Genomic DNA, 16,265 nt, shown 5'->3' with positions numbered 1-16,265 from the left:
GTTTTGGAGATAAAAATTCTTGAAGTTATTTAGCTTTAAACCGGAAATGACGTCTAAATGACCTTTGACCAAAAAAATAAAAATACCATGCTCACATCGGGTAACACTAATGCATATATGAAGTTTATGCAACTCTGGTCTGGTTACGTTTTGAGATAAAAAAAAAAATGAACATATTTGATGATTTTTGGTTTTTGACCGGAAGCGACCCCTTAATGACCTTTGACCCCAAAACTGTAGACACCCCAAAGACCCTGGTTGGTAGCAATGCATGTGTGCTAATGACAACACTCTGCTATGTAATTTGTAAAGACAGTGATTTTTTGAATATTTTTAGCTTTCAGACCGGAAATGACCCCCTTAATGACCTTTGACCCAAATTCTGTGAATAATTTATAGGCACTGGATATAGCTGATGCATTTGTGCAAGTGACGTCATTGTAGGATGTAACATGTAGGAGAAGAAGCACTTTGAAGATATTTGGTTTTATACCGGAAATGACCCCTTAATGACCTTTGACCCAAATTCTGTGAATAATTTATAGGCACTGGATATAGCCGATGCATATGTGCAAGTGACGTCATTGTAGGATGTAACATGTAGGAGAAGAAGCATTTTGAAATTTGTTGCCAGAAGAAAGAAGAAAGAAGAAAGATCCGATAGCATCACAAGACCTAGCCGGTGTCCCGGCTAGGTAAAAAGGCGACTTGTATAGCAGAAAGAAATGAAGATTTAGGAAACGACAGGGTGTTAATATTTTAGCCGATAAAAATGCTAAATGTCTGAATCATCTTCAGCAGATAGCGACCCAAAATACATGAAACATCAAAATATACCAAAAAACTTTCCTAACACGCGTTTTGGCAAACATGTGAAAAGGTCTTACCCTTTCATCTGGGTACCTATGTAAGGAGACATCCTAGATGGTACAAACAATTCTTTATTTGAATTGGTATTAAAATCATACAATTAGATACCATTTGCTAATGAAATTCGGAGAATTTTAAGGTTTTGACAGCTGTGTAGCTAAATTGCGACTTTTGGCCTTTTTTTTTTTTTTATCTCGGATAGGTCAAACCATACCTTTCTGAATCGTTATGATCAGAGAAATACTTTATAACAAGATCAGAGCAATTTTGAAATTTGATCCCATGTATGACCTTAACTCTTTTTGAGCAAGTTGCATTTTTGCCACAAAAGTTTTTCCTATTCTGTGAGACCTATTCCGGGCCTTAAGGGGTGGGGTATGAACGTTTGGACAGTATTTATTGTGGGACAATTAGAGCACATCGGACATATCGAATTGCATTCTGAATTCGAAGAATGTCCTTCTAATATCAAATAATTTTGATTTTTTTTAATTCGCAATGTAATACACATTTTATGGCAAATAATTAAAAATTGATATTTTTGATATTTAACAGTACTCGAAGTAAATTTTATAAATCTGATGATTTATACTTAAAGTGTATGTAGGTGGGATGAAATGCCGACGATCAATTGACAATTTTGAACTTTCGTATTGAAGATATGGATTTTTTCCCAAAACACCAAAAAATAGGTCTTTTGGGGAAAAAATCCATATCTTCAATATGAAAGGTCAAAATTTTCAATTGATCGTCGGCTTTTCATCCCAGCTACATACACTTTAAGAACATATCATTAGATTTATAAAATTTACTTCGAGAACTGTTATATATCAAAAATGTGAAAAATATCAAATTTTAATAATTTCTCATAAAATTTGTATTATATCGTGAATTTCAAAAAAAGAAAATTATTTGATATCAGAAAGACATTCTTCGTATTCAGAATGCAATTCGATATGTCTGATATGCTCTCATGTCCCACAAAAAATACTGTCAAAACGCTCATTCCAGATCCCTTAATAGTCACAAAAAGCTCACTGGATTGTCTATGCTGTGCTTCTTGACTAAAACGGGTGTCAACTGCAGATGGTGAGTTCCAAATTTTCTTTAAAAATTCAAACATGTCAGAATTGTATATGATTATACAAACAAGCCCAATATTGGTTCAGTGGTTCTTGAGATAGTTCTTGTTGAGAAAATATCTCTAAACTTCGCCTTTTTGTGAGAGCAATGGGCAATGGGCATTATGGATTGCCGGTAAACTTGCTCTTCAACAACAGCTGTCAAATTTGAACCAATCAAGTCAATCGTTCTGCAATTAATTAAAACCTTACTGCAAAGCGCATACACCATGACGATACATATAACATCATGTATAAAATTAATCAAGAGAAAGGCATGGCAGCGTACAGGTAAACAATGCATATCGGTTGTCATAGGCAACGATTGGCATTCCATTAGTGTGGTAGCTATGGAGGAATAAGGATGTATATTTTGGTATTGGAGACATTTTCTTGGCAGTAACCGACACCTGTTGATTTTTATACGATGGATTCTTTACAACAGTACTATGTAAGTGAATTATAATGTAATTTTATTAAAATTGTTACTAAAATAATTTGAAATGCTAATTAAACAGAACTTTTAATTAGCAGTAAAATTTTGTTTAAATTGGTCATGGCTGTAATATTATCACTTGCCCATTGATACAGTTTCCATATTTCCCCATAGAAACGCAAAATGTATATGATGATGAAGTGTTACTCTCAAGTGATATAAATTATTGAGATCAAATGATTGTGATATTTTGTGCATTCACGATTTGATATTTTGGAAGCTGGTAAATAAAGTGTTTCGTGTTTTGATGTTTATTTTGTACACTATGAATGCTCAATCATTATCCATCATGTATAATGCAATACAAAAATGGGCATGCATTAAGAACAATGCAATTTCAAAAACGTCACTGTAAAAAGCCACAACAGATTTTTCAATCGCTATCAAAAGTTTCATTATTTAGTGTGCATTTTCATCTTCCAAACCTTAAGTTCTACTTATTCTTATTATTTTACAAAGAATGCTACTTTTCATAACATTTCAACAAGAAATATGTTGTTTAACTAAATAGCAATATAAAAGAAATGTAATAATTAACTCATTGAATGATTTAGGTCGAAGTGATAGATCAAAAGAAACATTATTGGACGCCTTGTCATGCCATACAGCGAAAAGATAGTTAAGAAAAGATTTTTGGGATGAGAACCAGAGAAAGGAAAGTCTACTTTACTGTCGTAATTTCATTAGTCGTTAACTAGATACATACATTATGTGCTATATTGTGTGGTGTGTGTAGGTATGTAATATACTGCATGGAAAGGGAACACACCATTTCATTTTTTCAACTCGGGGTCATCAGTTAATCTGGGGACCGTCCCGGTGTAAAAGTAGCTGTATTGACCCACATAACCCTTTGGCAGTTTTAAAGTACGTCTTCACTTTCGTATAAAACCAAAAACACAAAAGAATCCTAGTTGATATATTAAATAATAAACAAATTAAAAAAAACGTGTCAATTTCTGTCAAATGTGTATAAAATACACATACAAGTAACAGTGTCCAAATGCAAGAAATGACCACTGCTTTAGGCGATTCTAATTCCATGGAAACATGATTCGGACATCAATCAAAACATGCAAAATTATCAGAACTTTGACACTATAATTATTATAATAGTTTATTTTGTATCAGATGGAGAGGGCGAGAATGCCTTTTAAAATTGAGCATTTTTTAGAGTTAAATCGAAACATTTTTACTATGAATTTCCCTATTTTGGACAACATTTGTGCCTTTTGTTTTGAAAACCAGCCTATAGTTACGATCTCATTTACACATCCTTTAAAGATTTTATTGCTTGTTTCTTGTTTAAAATTGCTCAATGGCGTTTGCAATTTTCTTATGTATTTTGTTATCTCAATTTGATCACATCGTATGTGTAAAGCGAGTTATCGTAATGCGAGTTACCAGACCTTGTCCCCTTTATGTATACTACACTCGAAATTCTCCATACTTTCTATCACCTTAATTTAAACTTCGGTATTATAGTAGATACCTACATTAGTACATAAACTCAACTGGTTTTAGAACGCTTTGTTTCAGGAAACTTTTGATTGAAGTCGTGTCCAATAATAGGGGTGGGTGTGATGTCCACTGTGATTTGGTATTCAACGATGATTTATCGTATGTACATGCATGTATGGTATGATTGCGTGAAATTAATTTTATTATACCTTTAAGAATTCAAGAATCAACAGTTCCTTGTGTATTCTCCTTTATAGAATAGGCCTATACACCAGAACGATCAGTGTTACCTCTAAAAAATATTAACCTAATATTGGCCCAATGAGTCACAAAAATTATGATTTTTTTTTGTTTACTTTTTCTTAAACTCGTCTGGGCCAATGTCTCCAATTGCCAACTTGCAAACACTGTACCAGATCCATAATTTATTTTTACTGCTCGAAGTGTGTTAAAGTCATGGAACTCAGTTACGAGCGTTATATACCAATTGTTTTGAATCATTTCCACCATGTCCATGATAGCTTTGCTTTTTGTTTCTTCTGTTGTTATTATTATTGATGTTGATGTTGATGTTGTTGTTGTTATTGTTGTTGTCATGCTGTAGATTTGTGTCAAATTGCAAAAAGTAATGATAAAAGGGTCCACACGATTAATATTATTGGTAAAAATATTCAGGAGTTAGGAAAGTGTGCGCCTTTTAAAGAACCATTCAGTGATCCCAGCACAAGTGTAAACAAATTAAAATTGTTTATAATTGCTTAAAAGTGAAGGATAAGTCATTCAAATTGTCATTTGGTATTTCTGAAATGAAAAAAATTGACTAAAAACGAAGAAAGTAGCAGTATTGACGAAGTTGAAGCCCCATTCAAATACATGTAGTTAAGCTATATATTGTCAGTATGTAAATTACAGGTTCACGTAAATGCCTTATTTTGTCCTAAATACACGGCTTTCGGCTGAACAGCAGGCTATGTTAGCACATCTATGACAATGACAAAGGTACCAAAATCTGAATTTTGATGATTTTTACGATCGTCCGGACGAGCAAATCACTGAATGGGCCTTTAAGACGTACAATTAGAAATTGCATTCGTTAACCTCAACTGGTTAGAACGGGTTTTTTTTTTTCAGGGAGCTTTTGAAAGTCGTGCCCATTTTTTGGTATTGTTTTTCGTTTTGCGTTATGCGAGTTACCGATTTTCTCATCAGCGTCATGTCCAAGTGGAGAATATTCACTTTTCAAGTTCAATACCATCATGTCAAAGCCTTGATTGTTGTGTTAATTTGTTACCACAAAAAATAAAACAGCAAGGCTAACTAATATAGGCCCCTAAAAGCCACGGTACGCAGAATAAAAGAAGATGCAAAAAGTGAAATTCGAGTTACCGTGGCATCGCTCCTATACGTTACTAGACGAGTCAATTTAAATAAAATAATAAGTGCACCTAAAATCGGAAAATGTTTTTGCTTGCTAGTAACTCTAAACACCCTACAGAGGCATAAAAGAAAACATCCTTGAATTATAATTTGAATGACTTGTGTGTTCAATACGTACAATGTAAATATATTTGACAAAGTATTTCTGCAGGGAGGACCGGCGGAAGGAAAGTATACTTTGGAACCTTACTTGCATTCGCCATTTACCCATGGCCATTATATTGTGATTATGGCAGATCACTGCGTGTGTGAAGAGTGGGTATACGGGGGTACACCCCAGGGGTACACGGAAGGGTCGGGGTGTGAATGTGTGATGAATTATGTGTATTGATAAATGGTAAACTTAAACCTATAGGCTATAAAAGAAGGACGAACATTGGAAATAGTAAAATTGATTTTCTTTATTGTATAGACAGGCACATTTTTGTACACTCTAGTCATGCACTCTGTTTGTTTTTATTCATTAGTTTCCAGGGCTACATGTATTTTACTGTTTTAGTGAAATGTCCATTGGTTATAAACTACGCATAATTAATGCTGTGACAGCTAATTCATCAAAACATTGTTTCAGAGCCATACAACCACGGAATATTCTTTCGATTTATCGATATTATTATGTTACCGTAGCAACGCGTGTCCATGCATCGATAATTGGCCTTGCAATTTGATATCCGTTATACAGGGTGTCCCTAAAAGAACTGTATCGTCGGAAACTGAACTGTTTTGGTACTTTAACGCATACACCAACCTTAACTAGAATAACTGATGTGGTTGAGGAATATATCAGCTATCACATAATTTTGACAATTGACCGCTCCTTTTATGAAATAAAAGAATTTTACGAAACTACCTAATTTTCAGCCCGTTCCACGGAGCCAAATATCTATCAATGACAATAGACGCCTCATGCGCTGATGATGCACACAATGATTATCACTCCGAATACAGATCATCGATTGACGATTGATATTTGAATCCGTGGAAAGGTTTGAAAATGAGGGAGTCTGGTAAAATTCCTATATTTCACTCACGGTGTGGTCAATTGTCAAAATTCAGAAAGTATATATGATAGCTGATTTATTTATCATCCACACCAGTTATTTATAGTTATGTTTAAATGTGGCGATAAAATACCCAAACAGTTGAGTTTCAGACGATACAGTTCTTTCAGGTACACCCTGTAGCAGGGCCGAATCTTGCTAGAAACCAGACCCTGGTAGAACTATTGATGCCAATTATGTAGAGAATTGTCAAACAAGAATAGATTAGTAAGGCATTGATCAATCATGAATATGTGACTTATAAGCAATATCATTTGAACTTGACGTTTAGTGTAGAAAATCGCGGTAGTTGCTCTTAATTTGTCCAGGGATGTTGTCATGTCCTTACTACGTTTTACGTCAATTAAAATTGATGGTGTCAATAAACCCAATCTATAAATTTTTGCTTCTGACATTGCATGTATAAAAATGTCAGATATAGGCACAACCAGTAACAATATTTTTGTTGTTGTTATTATTATTATTATTAGTGTTATTATTATTAGTGTTAGTATTATTAGTGTTATTATTATTATTATTATTATTATTATTATTATTATTATTATTATTATTATTATTATTATCATCATCATCATCATCATTATTATTATTATTATTATTATTATTATTATTATTATTATTATTATTATTATTATTAGTGTTATTATTATCATTATTATTATTATCATTATTATTATTATCATTATTATTATTATTATTATTATTATTATTATTATATCATCATCATCATCATCATCATCATCATCATCATCATCATTATTATTATTATTATTATTATTATTATTATTATTACTATTACTATTATTATTATTATTATTATTATTATTATTATCATTATTATTATTATTATTATTATTATTATTATTATCATTATTATTATTATTATTATTATTATTATTATTATTATTATTATTATTATTATTATCATCATAATTATCATTATTATTATTATTATTATTATTATTATTATTATTATTATTAATACATAGTGGTATCGGAACTTACAAGACCAGTAAAATATATCAAAAATAAGTAGAATCAATTATTCTTCCTATGCTAAAAATAATTCTTAGATATGCTTGTTCCAAATGGCTTAAAATGTTAAAATGGTTCGGATAGCCACGTTTGCGCAGTATTTTTGTGAGACCTGAGAGCACATCAGGCACACCCAATTGCATTCTGAATACGAGGAATATACTTATGATATCATATAATTTTGATAATAACTTTGGTGAAAAAATATAAATTTCTTATAATTTACCATAAAGTTTGTATTATATCGCGAATTTCACAAAATTAAAATTATTTGATATCAGAAGGACATTCCTCGTACATTCAGAATGTAATTGGGTGTGTCTGATGTATCAGGTTGAATTAATTACAAACATGCCATAAAAGCAATGCTGAATCATAAGGATGTCAATATAAGAGCTCGTTGGGTGACAGCTCTGAGGAGAAATAAGTTAGGGGACCTCTGGGATTGATTAGCTCTTTGTGTGACATCTTGTGCATTTAAACTCATTTACAAATCTAGTAATAAAAATATTTAATTGATCTGTTTATATTTTCTTTCACTATTTCAGACGCATCCCGATGCGATGCGAGATGCAAATCGCAAAAAACAGAACTCACTTATGCACAAGGAACTCAACAACTATGAGCGCGTTATATCACACGCCCTTGGTAGATTCAAGCTGGATATGTGGTATAATATGCTTTCGCAGATCGTACCAGAATCAGTGGAAATCAATTCTATCGCAGCCCTTCAAGATCTTGTGCAGCAGCAAAAGGAACAGTTACAGGAAACCGGCGAAGACCCTCACGACAATATTGCCATCATGTATTTCCGGGACTTTTTCCGGGACGTAGGCCAACTAAGACGCATGAAAGATATATTCCATGCACGAATATACTCCGTGTTGTTTGAATATTATTATGATGTTGACGCGATTCAAGAAATATCTGATGTAGCGAAAAGTGTAGAGGAAAATAACAATCACAAAGGTGATGGAACGAGCCCGATGTCAAAGGTCAAGAAGAAAAATCTGTCACAGATACAGCAACAAGAGCAAGTTGGTAGCAGATTCCCGCCTGAAATTGTAGCCGAATTAGCAGGCGATTGCATAGAAATATCTGGGTTGATCGGTGAATTAAAGCGGTTGGTTTTTTCTTGGGGTCGTTTGCTTAATGATCCTGACATTGAACCACAGCTCTTTAGCTCTGGCAATGATCAGTTTGAAGAATATGATGACTACCAACGTTTTGAAGGCGTCTTCAGATTCGTCCCAGATATATTGCAGAAGAGCCATCAAGCCATTGTTCTTGCGAGAAATTGGTGGTTTAAGGCTGAGAAGATTCAGCATCGCCTTAGCAAACTCCCGCCACCACCATCGAGGATGGTCAGTGGTAAAGACAAAGCTCTAACCCAAACAATGCTCGATGATGACGATGATAGTATTGACTACGATGAAGACGGTTCAATCGCTGACGAGTTTAACGAAGACAAGCTCCAATATTCAGATGACTTTAACGAAGATGATATCGTTGAAGATTTTGGAGAAAGCACTTTAAGTGACGAAGACGATATGTTTTTGAAGTCCGATCCAGGAGCCATTGTTCTTACTAAAAACAGCAAAACTCCTTCAGCTCATGATAACAACGAAAACAAAGATGAGTTTGACAATGAAAAAGACAATAAACATGAGATTGAAGACAACGTGTTCTCAGATAATCACGATAATGACCCAGATAACCCCGATAATGACGCGTATGGTAAAGACCCGGATGCAGATGAAGTTGAAGCGACCCTTGATGAAGTAGATAAAGCACAAGATCGAGCAAAGGAAGGCGACGGAAATGCCAATAAGCATGGCATTGGCGTAAAGAAAAACAAAAATCTACGCAAAAATCGAGCAAATGCCGGCAAAGAGGACGCGGGAACAAAGAATAAGAAAACGACGGACGCTGGTAAAAAGAAAAAAGCTAAAAGCAACGCGTCCAAGAAACCCAAAAGTAAGCAGTCATCGCCTCGTAAACCCAAACCACCCAGACCACCATCTGAACATCCAGAACTAAAATTTGCTACTGAATCACCACAGGTCGAAAACGAAACTGGTGAGTTGATGACAATGGAGAAATTAAAAGAGCTAAATGAAAATATTGATGCTCATCAACGCGAACTAGATATTCAAATTGAAGAGCTACAAGGCCTCTGTGATAGAAATCACCGAGTGAAATCATTATGTGAAACATTGGAAGAAACTATCGAGAATCAGGTATCACAAAGGAAGAAAGCACAAGAGTTAATGACTGTGAAAGAGTCTTTAGAAGAACTGAAGATTCAGGAAACGACCACACCTGATAAACAGAAGAAGATAGACAAGCATCTGGAGATGATTAACAAAGAACTGGACCAGCTCCTACAGTCCGGCAAATTGAGAGAGTATCAGAATGAGCTACTGACGGAAGACCTCGACCTACAACTTGCTGTTAGTCCTCGGCTAGTCTTGTAAGTATACATGTATACAGAACTTACTTAGAAATAATAAACCATATCATTTTTTCAACATGACCTTTGAGAAATGAAGTAAACTGACGCCTCAAAAATTATTTTCTATATCTGAGATAATTGTGACATGTTCATATCGTATTGCATATCAATGGGCGGCTACCATACCATGACACCACATTTGTAACAATCACCTTTTTCACAGCCGAGTACATGCCTTGTGAATGTAGTAGGGCCTCAAACAGAATGTGCCAAATTGACCATTATTCTATGCTCAAAACAGTATTGGCCGCTTACTTCAATAGTGGATGGAAAATCAAACGCAGCCACAACAGCCTGACACCTCATGCTGCTCACCAGCCTGGTCACACGTTGCTGTGGGATGGCATTCCATTCCTCAACCAGGATTCGTCGCAGATCATTAAATGTGGTTGCATTGGTTACTCTGGCACGCACAGCACGACCAAGCTGGTCTCACAAGTGTTCAATCGAGTTGAGGTCTGGCTGATGGCAGGCCATTCCATTCTCTCTACGCCCATACTCTGGAAGTAGTCGTTGATACCCCCCTGGCTCAGTGAGGGAGAGCGTTGTCATCTTGGAGGATTGCATTAGGTCTCAGATTGCGAAGATATTGGATTGCAACTTGCTGCACCGAATAATGGTCAATTTGGCACATTCTGTTTGAAATGTTTGAGACTCCACTACATTCGCAAGACGTGTATTCAGCCATTCTCTCTACGCCCATACTCTGGAAGTAGTCGTTGATACCCCCCTGGCTCAGTGAGGGAGAGCGTTGTCATCTTGGAGGATTGCATTAGGTCTCAGATTGCGAAGATATTGGATTGCAACTTGCTGCACCGAATAATGGTCAATTTGGCACATTCTGTTTGAAATGTTTGAGACTCCACTACATTCGCAAGACGTGTATTCAGCCGTGGAAAAGGTGATTGTTTAAAATCTGGTGTCACTGTAAAGGGGAATCAATTAGCTGTCCATTAATATGCAACACAATATGAACATGTCATAAATAATTTGGGATACAAATGCTTGAAAAAACCTTTTGGGGGAGTTCAGAAAAAAAGAAAATAGATGTCCTGTTTAGATTAGTTGGATTGTGAGTTCCATTGTTTTCAGGACACAAAGAGCAGGAGATTAACCATGCAGGGGTGACCGGGGACAAATAACCCCTAGGAAGAAAATGTTTGCGGAAAAATTAGAGTGGAATGAATGAAAATTAATGTTAAATGGGTTTGGACCATATTCCCCTTCAATCCTTTCAATGACCGGGCTTTTGTCCCCTCGGAACGATTATGTTAGCTGTCTGAGAGAATGAATGTTGCACATGTCTGAGAGAATGAAGGTAATTAAGACTCATTTAGTGTTCATTTTTGCATCATGATGACAGCATACAGTATTTATTATTATTACTCTTATTGTTTCCACGTCATTATTTCAGATATGGAAACCAAGTACAAGATCAGATCGAGGCACTAGAAGAACAACTTGAAAGGGAGCGTGAGAAGCTTGCTGCATTACACCAAGAATATAACTTGGTGTCAAGAAAAAGTAGGCTAGAGCACAGGCAGCAAGCGAGACTCAAAGCTGCGGAGAGAGACGGTAAGAGTTTCTCCGCTGACGCGGTTAACAAAACGCGGAACGAAGATGTTGCGCGCAATAGAAAAGAGCAGAAGCCTGCTCACCATTCCGATGGTTCAGCTGGAGGTACTCCTCGCGATAGTCATCAGTCTGCTTCAAGCGGTTCCGTGTTCTTAAATGAAGGCGATGTGGAAGAGTTTGATGAGGAGGAATTCGGAGACGAATTTGACATTGAAGAATCATTAGAAAATGAAATTGGAGAATCATTGGAAAATGAAAATGAGGAATTTGTGGAAAATGATAGTGGGATGAGTGAGTCCTGGGAGGAGATTGGCAAAGCGTCTCATGACTTACCACGCACACCTGCACCACCACCGCCACCAGCGGCTAAGAATAACAAGACAAGAAAAAAGACCAGAGGTAGGCCAAATAGAGGGGCGAACGAAAAGCAGCCAAAGCCAGTTGAAAATGAAGCGACAAAACAAAATAATGTGAAAGAAAAGCAGCCTGCAGCGGCCAAGCAAAGAAAAGCTGCACCTAAGAACAAATCCTCACAACCTGATGATCAAGCTACTAAAAATAATGATAAGCAATCTAAAAAGGGTGGGAATGGGAATAAAAATTCACCAGACAAATCTCAAAGTAAGGGCGTGAAGAAAGAATCACCTAAGAAAAACAAAGTTGATACGAGGCCTAAAGAACAACTCGAACAACAGGATGAAGACATTGAAGAGGCCATAGACGGCGAACATTCTGATCCCTTTGAAGATGACGTAGAGAAGATAGAAACTGAACATTCTGGACTTGGACTTTTTGGTTCTCAATATCGTTATCCCGACTCGGATGCCTTAGATGACGAAGATAATAATACAAAACCTTCAGATCCTAAATCGAATATAGAGAAGATGGAGCCAAAGACTGATTCAGAAGAGGAGTCACGATCGGACCACAAAAAAACTAAAGAGTCGAAGAAGGGTGAGAAGGGAGTTAAGAAATCTAAAGAAAATCGTCAAAAGACAAAGGAATCCAGAACGCATCGTGATGAAGCAATAGATTCAGAAGACGAGCAGGAAGACATAAAAGGTAGTCCAAAGAAAACGTCCAAACCACAAGCAAGTAAAAAAACAAGGAAAGCAGCGCAATCTAAAGAATATAAAAGTACTAAAGATGTTCAGTCAGACGAAGCGGTGGATCCAGAGGGCGACCAGAAAGATGTAAAAGATAGTCCTAAGAAAGGGTCCAAACCACAAGCAAGTAGGAAAACAAGGAAAGCAGCGCAATCTAAAGAAAATAAAAGTACTAAAGATGTTCAGTCAGACGAAGCGGTGGATCCAGAGGGCGACCAGAAAGATGTAAAAGATAGTCCTAAGAAAGGGTCCAAACCACAAGCAAATAGGAAAACAAGGAAAGCAGCGCAATCTAAAGGAAATAAAAGCACTAAAGAAGTTCAGTCAGAAGACGCGAGCGAAGAGGCGGAAGAGTCTCCTGGAGATGCAAAACCAATGGATAACAACTCTAAGAAGCCACCGGCTGGTAGCAACAAGAATCATCAACCTAAACCACCAACAAACAAATCAAATCGAGCTCGAACCAGAGCTCGTGCGGCGCAGGCTAAAGATGTCAGTACGTCAGATGAAGAAATAGCAGCACAGGAACAACAAGGAAAGACTAAGAGAAGAGGCCCTCGACATAGGGACGCGTCAAAGGGAAAACGCACCCGATCTCTATCAAGAGGACGAGCTGAGGATAGGCAGGAGAAATCGGAGAAGGATGTCATGGATAGTGATCAAGAGAACGAACAGAAAACGGAGAAAAAGGAAGAGAATGAGAAGCAAGCGGATAATGAAAGGAAGAACACAGACGGAGGGAACGGAGCAAAAGACGGAAAAGCGAAGAAGAAAGACGAGCGCCCTCCATGGAAACCAAATTTTTCAAAATGATTTACCAGTCTAATTCGACGTAGAAGTAGTGATCCAACAGGATGAATTACCACATCAATGGGTTTACACTATTGTTTAATGCATTATCCTGCACTAGACGTTGCGTCGTTCCTCTGCATTACACAAAAGAACAGGGATAAAGACATGGATCGTAATTCTATAGAATTTTCACATCATGCTGTTCACTCGCATTTGTAAGATTAGTGTCTTTAAAAAGAGCGGAACGGAAGTCAGTCTTTCATTGCACACATACACAGAGTGCATCCTGGTTTTAGGGCGGATCAATACATTCAAAAGTAGTGTGAACCCATTGCTATGGTAATTAATCATGTAACATCACTACTTCTACGTTTACGGCGAATTAGTCGGTATTTACTGTAGAAGTGACGTAAGGCTACCATACCAATAAATGCATACAATTGTGGCTATATCGCCCTGCACTACAACGTTCACGCGGTGAACCATATCCTGCTGATCACTTGCACCTTTGAAAAGAGCGTATTGTATTCAATATATGATTGCAGACATACACAGGTGATGAGTGCAACCACTTGTAGTGCAGGGCGATATAGTCAAAAATTGTATTCATCTATTGCTATGGTACCGATTATGCGTCACTTCTACAGCGATTTTCATTATCTAAATCAATATATTATTGAAAAACAATACTTTCATGTTTTGGACAAAAGTTCATTCTACAAATCATATACTTTGACAGCTTGCTTGATTTATTGTTGCTAATGAGTTATGTACGTTTTGCAAAAGTGTTGTTGTTTCAGCCCTCTTAACAACATAACTCAATAACCACTTGACCTACAAAAGTATGTCTGTGACATTTGTGACAAGTTTTGCCAAAGCTCACTACCATTCGCAAGATGCTGTGAACTACCAAATCGTAACAAAAATAAAAAATTGCTAACCTTAAGTTAAATTCTGATGTTATCGTTGTCGAGCTTTAAGTTGGAGAATGAAGAAGAAAACTAGTATTTTATATTTGAAAGAAATTGCGCTTCTTGCTATTTCTTAGAAGTAATTCGATGATTTATTGTTTAATATTATCAATTATCAATTGTTTATTGTTTTAACTTGTTTATTGTTTTAACTTACAAGAAAATAATGTCAGCTATATGAAATAATCACAATACTAAGATCAAACCTTTATTACAATGCCTATTTTGATATCACAAATAGAGTCGTCGTACTCACAATTTTTATATCACAAATAGAGACGTTGTACTCACAATTGTAATTATCACAAATAGAGACGATGTACTCACAATTGTAATATCACAAATAGAGACGATGTACTCACAATTTTGATATCACAAATAGAAACGTTGTACTCACAATTTTTATATCACAAATAGAGACGTTGTACTCACAATAATATCACAAATAGAGACGATGTACTCACAATTTTGATATCACAAATAGAAACGCACTCACAATTTTGATATCACAAATAGAGACGTTGCACTCAGAATTTTGATATCATAAATAGAGACGTACTCATACTTTTGATATCACAAATAGAGACGATGTGCTCACAATTTTGATATCACAAATAGAGACGTACTCATAATTTTGATATCACAAATAGAGACGATGTGCTCACAATTTTGATATCACAAATAGAGACGTACTCATAATTTTGATATCACAAATAGAGACGATGTACTCACAATTTTCACGAAGAGAGACGTTGTATTCACAATTGTAATATCACACATAAGGACGTTTATACTCACAATTTTGTAATGTAACTTATTAGTTTAATTGAGGTTGTACATCAGTATGCAAAAAATATAACGACTGCTCAGTGCTAGAAGTGGGTACCCAGCAAACACAAAACGTTTTCGACATCATTCGCAAAAGGTTATAAAAGGTTGTCAGAAAACGTTTAAATGTCGGGTTATATAAAGGCTATATTAAGAGTATAAAAGGTTTCAATAACCTTAATAAAACTTGTTTGATAATCTACTGCTAAGCAAACAAAAATGTTTTATAGAAAACGTTTAAATGTCGGGTTATATAAAGGGTATAAAAACGTTTTAATAACATTCCAAAAACATTCCTGAAAACTTGATACAAAACATTCTAAACAGAATGTTATTTTGGGGAGTTGAAAAAATATTTTGCGAAAAATGTTTGCCCAAAATATTTTCAATAACGTTTTAAAAACGTTTTCATGACCTTTATATAATTATATAACCCGACATTTAAATGTTATTAAAAGGTTTTGAAAAAAACATTTTAAGAACATTTCTGTGTTTGCTGGGTTCAAATATTTTAACATAATGTTATTTAAGTATTGACACAATATTTGACAAACATGTTTGCAAAATAGTTTACAATAACATTTTTTTTAAACATTAAAAAATATTGTTGTAGTGTGTTTTCATACAAAACGTTTTAAAACGTTATCATGACCTTTATATAACCCGACATTTTAATGTTATTAAAACGTTTTTACCTAAACCAAAAGCCAAAATATAACTTATTTAAAACGTTTTTAAAACGTTTTTGTGTTTGCTGAGTAAGTGCAACAGCTGCCCTGTGAACATTTGGGAATTTACACACAGTGTATTGAACTATTCTACACACTTCTGGCACTGAGCTACACCCCACCTATTTGTCAAAAGAATCATAAAATATGTTAAAACATTATTTGTTTTACTCTTTTACAAAATGTAGAAGAGCTGAAGAGCTGGTACAGCTGTTTGCTTTATTTTAAAACAATGCCTACAGGATCAAACCGTTGGAATAAATCCCTTT

At 35.4% G+C, this 16,265-nt stretch overlaps 1 protein-coding gene across 1 annotated transcript; it reads left to right on the top strand.

Annotated features, from left to right (window-relative positions):
- Positions 1–2,110: 2,110 nt before the first annotated feature.
- On the top strand, positions 2,111–14,853 carry LOC140151018 (uncharacterized). Its single transcript, XM_072173209.1, has 3 exons — positions 2,111–2,442; positions 8,030–9,954; positions 11,411–14,853. The coding sequence occupies exons 1-3, from the start codon at positions 2,419–2,421 to the stop codon at positions 13,488–13,490; spliced, it is 4,029 nt and encodes a 1,342-aa protein (XP_072029310.1). The 5' UTR covers positions 2,111–2,418; the 3' UTR covers positions 13,491–14,853.
- Positions 14,854–16,265: the final 1,412 nt, after the last annotated feature.

The sequence above is a fragment of the Amphiura filiformis genome, chromosome 4 (assembly GCF_039555335.1).
Source record: "Amphiura filiformis chromosome 4, Afil_fr2py, whole genome shotgun sequence".
Lineage (NCBI taxonomy): Eukaryota > Metazoa > Echinodermata > Ophiuroidea > Amphilepidida > Amphiuridae > Amphiura > Amphiura filiformis.
The sequence above is the reverse complement of the archived record's forward strand: the minus strand, read 5'-3'. Positions and strand labels throughout refer to the sequence as shown.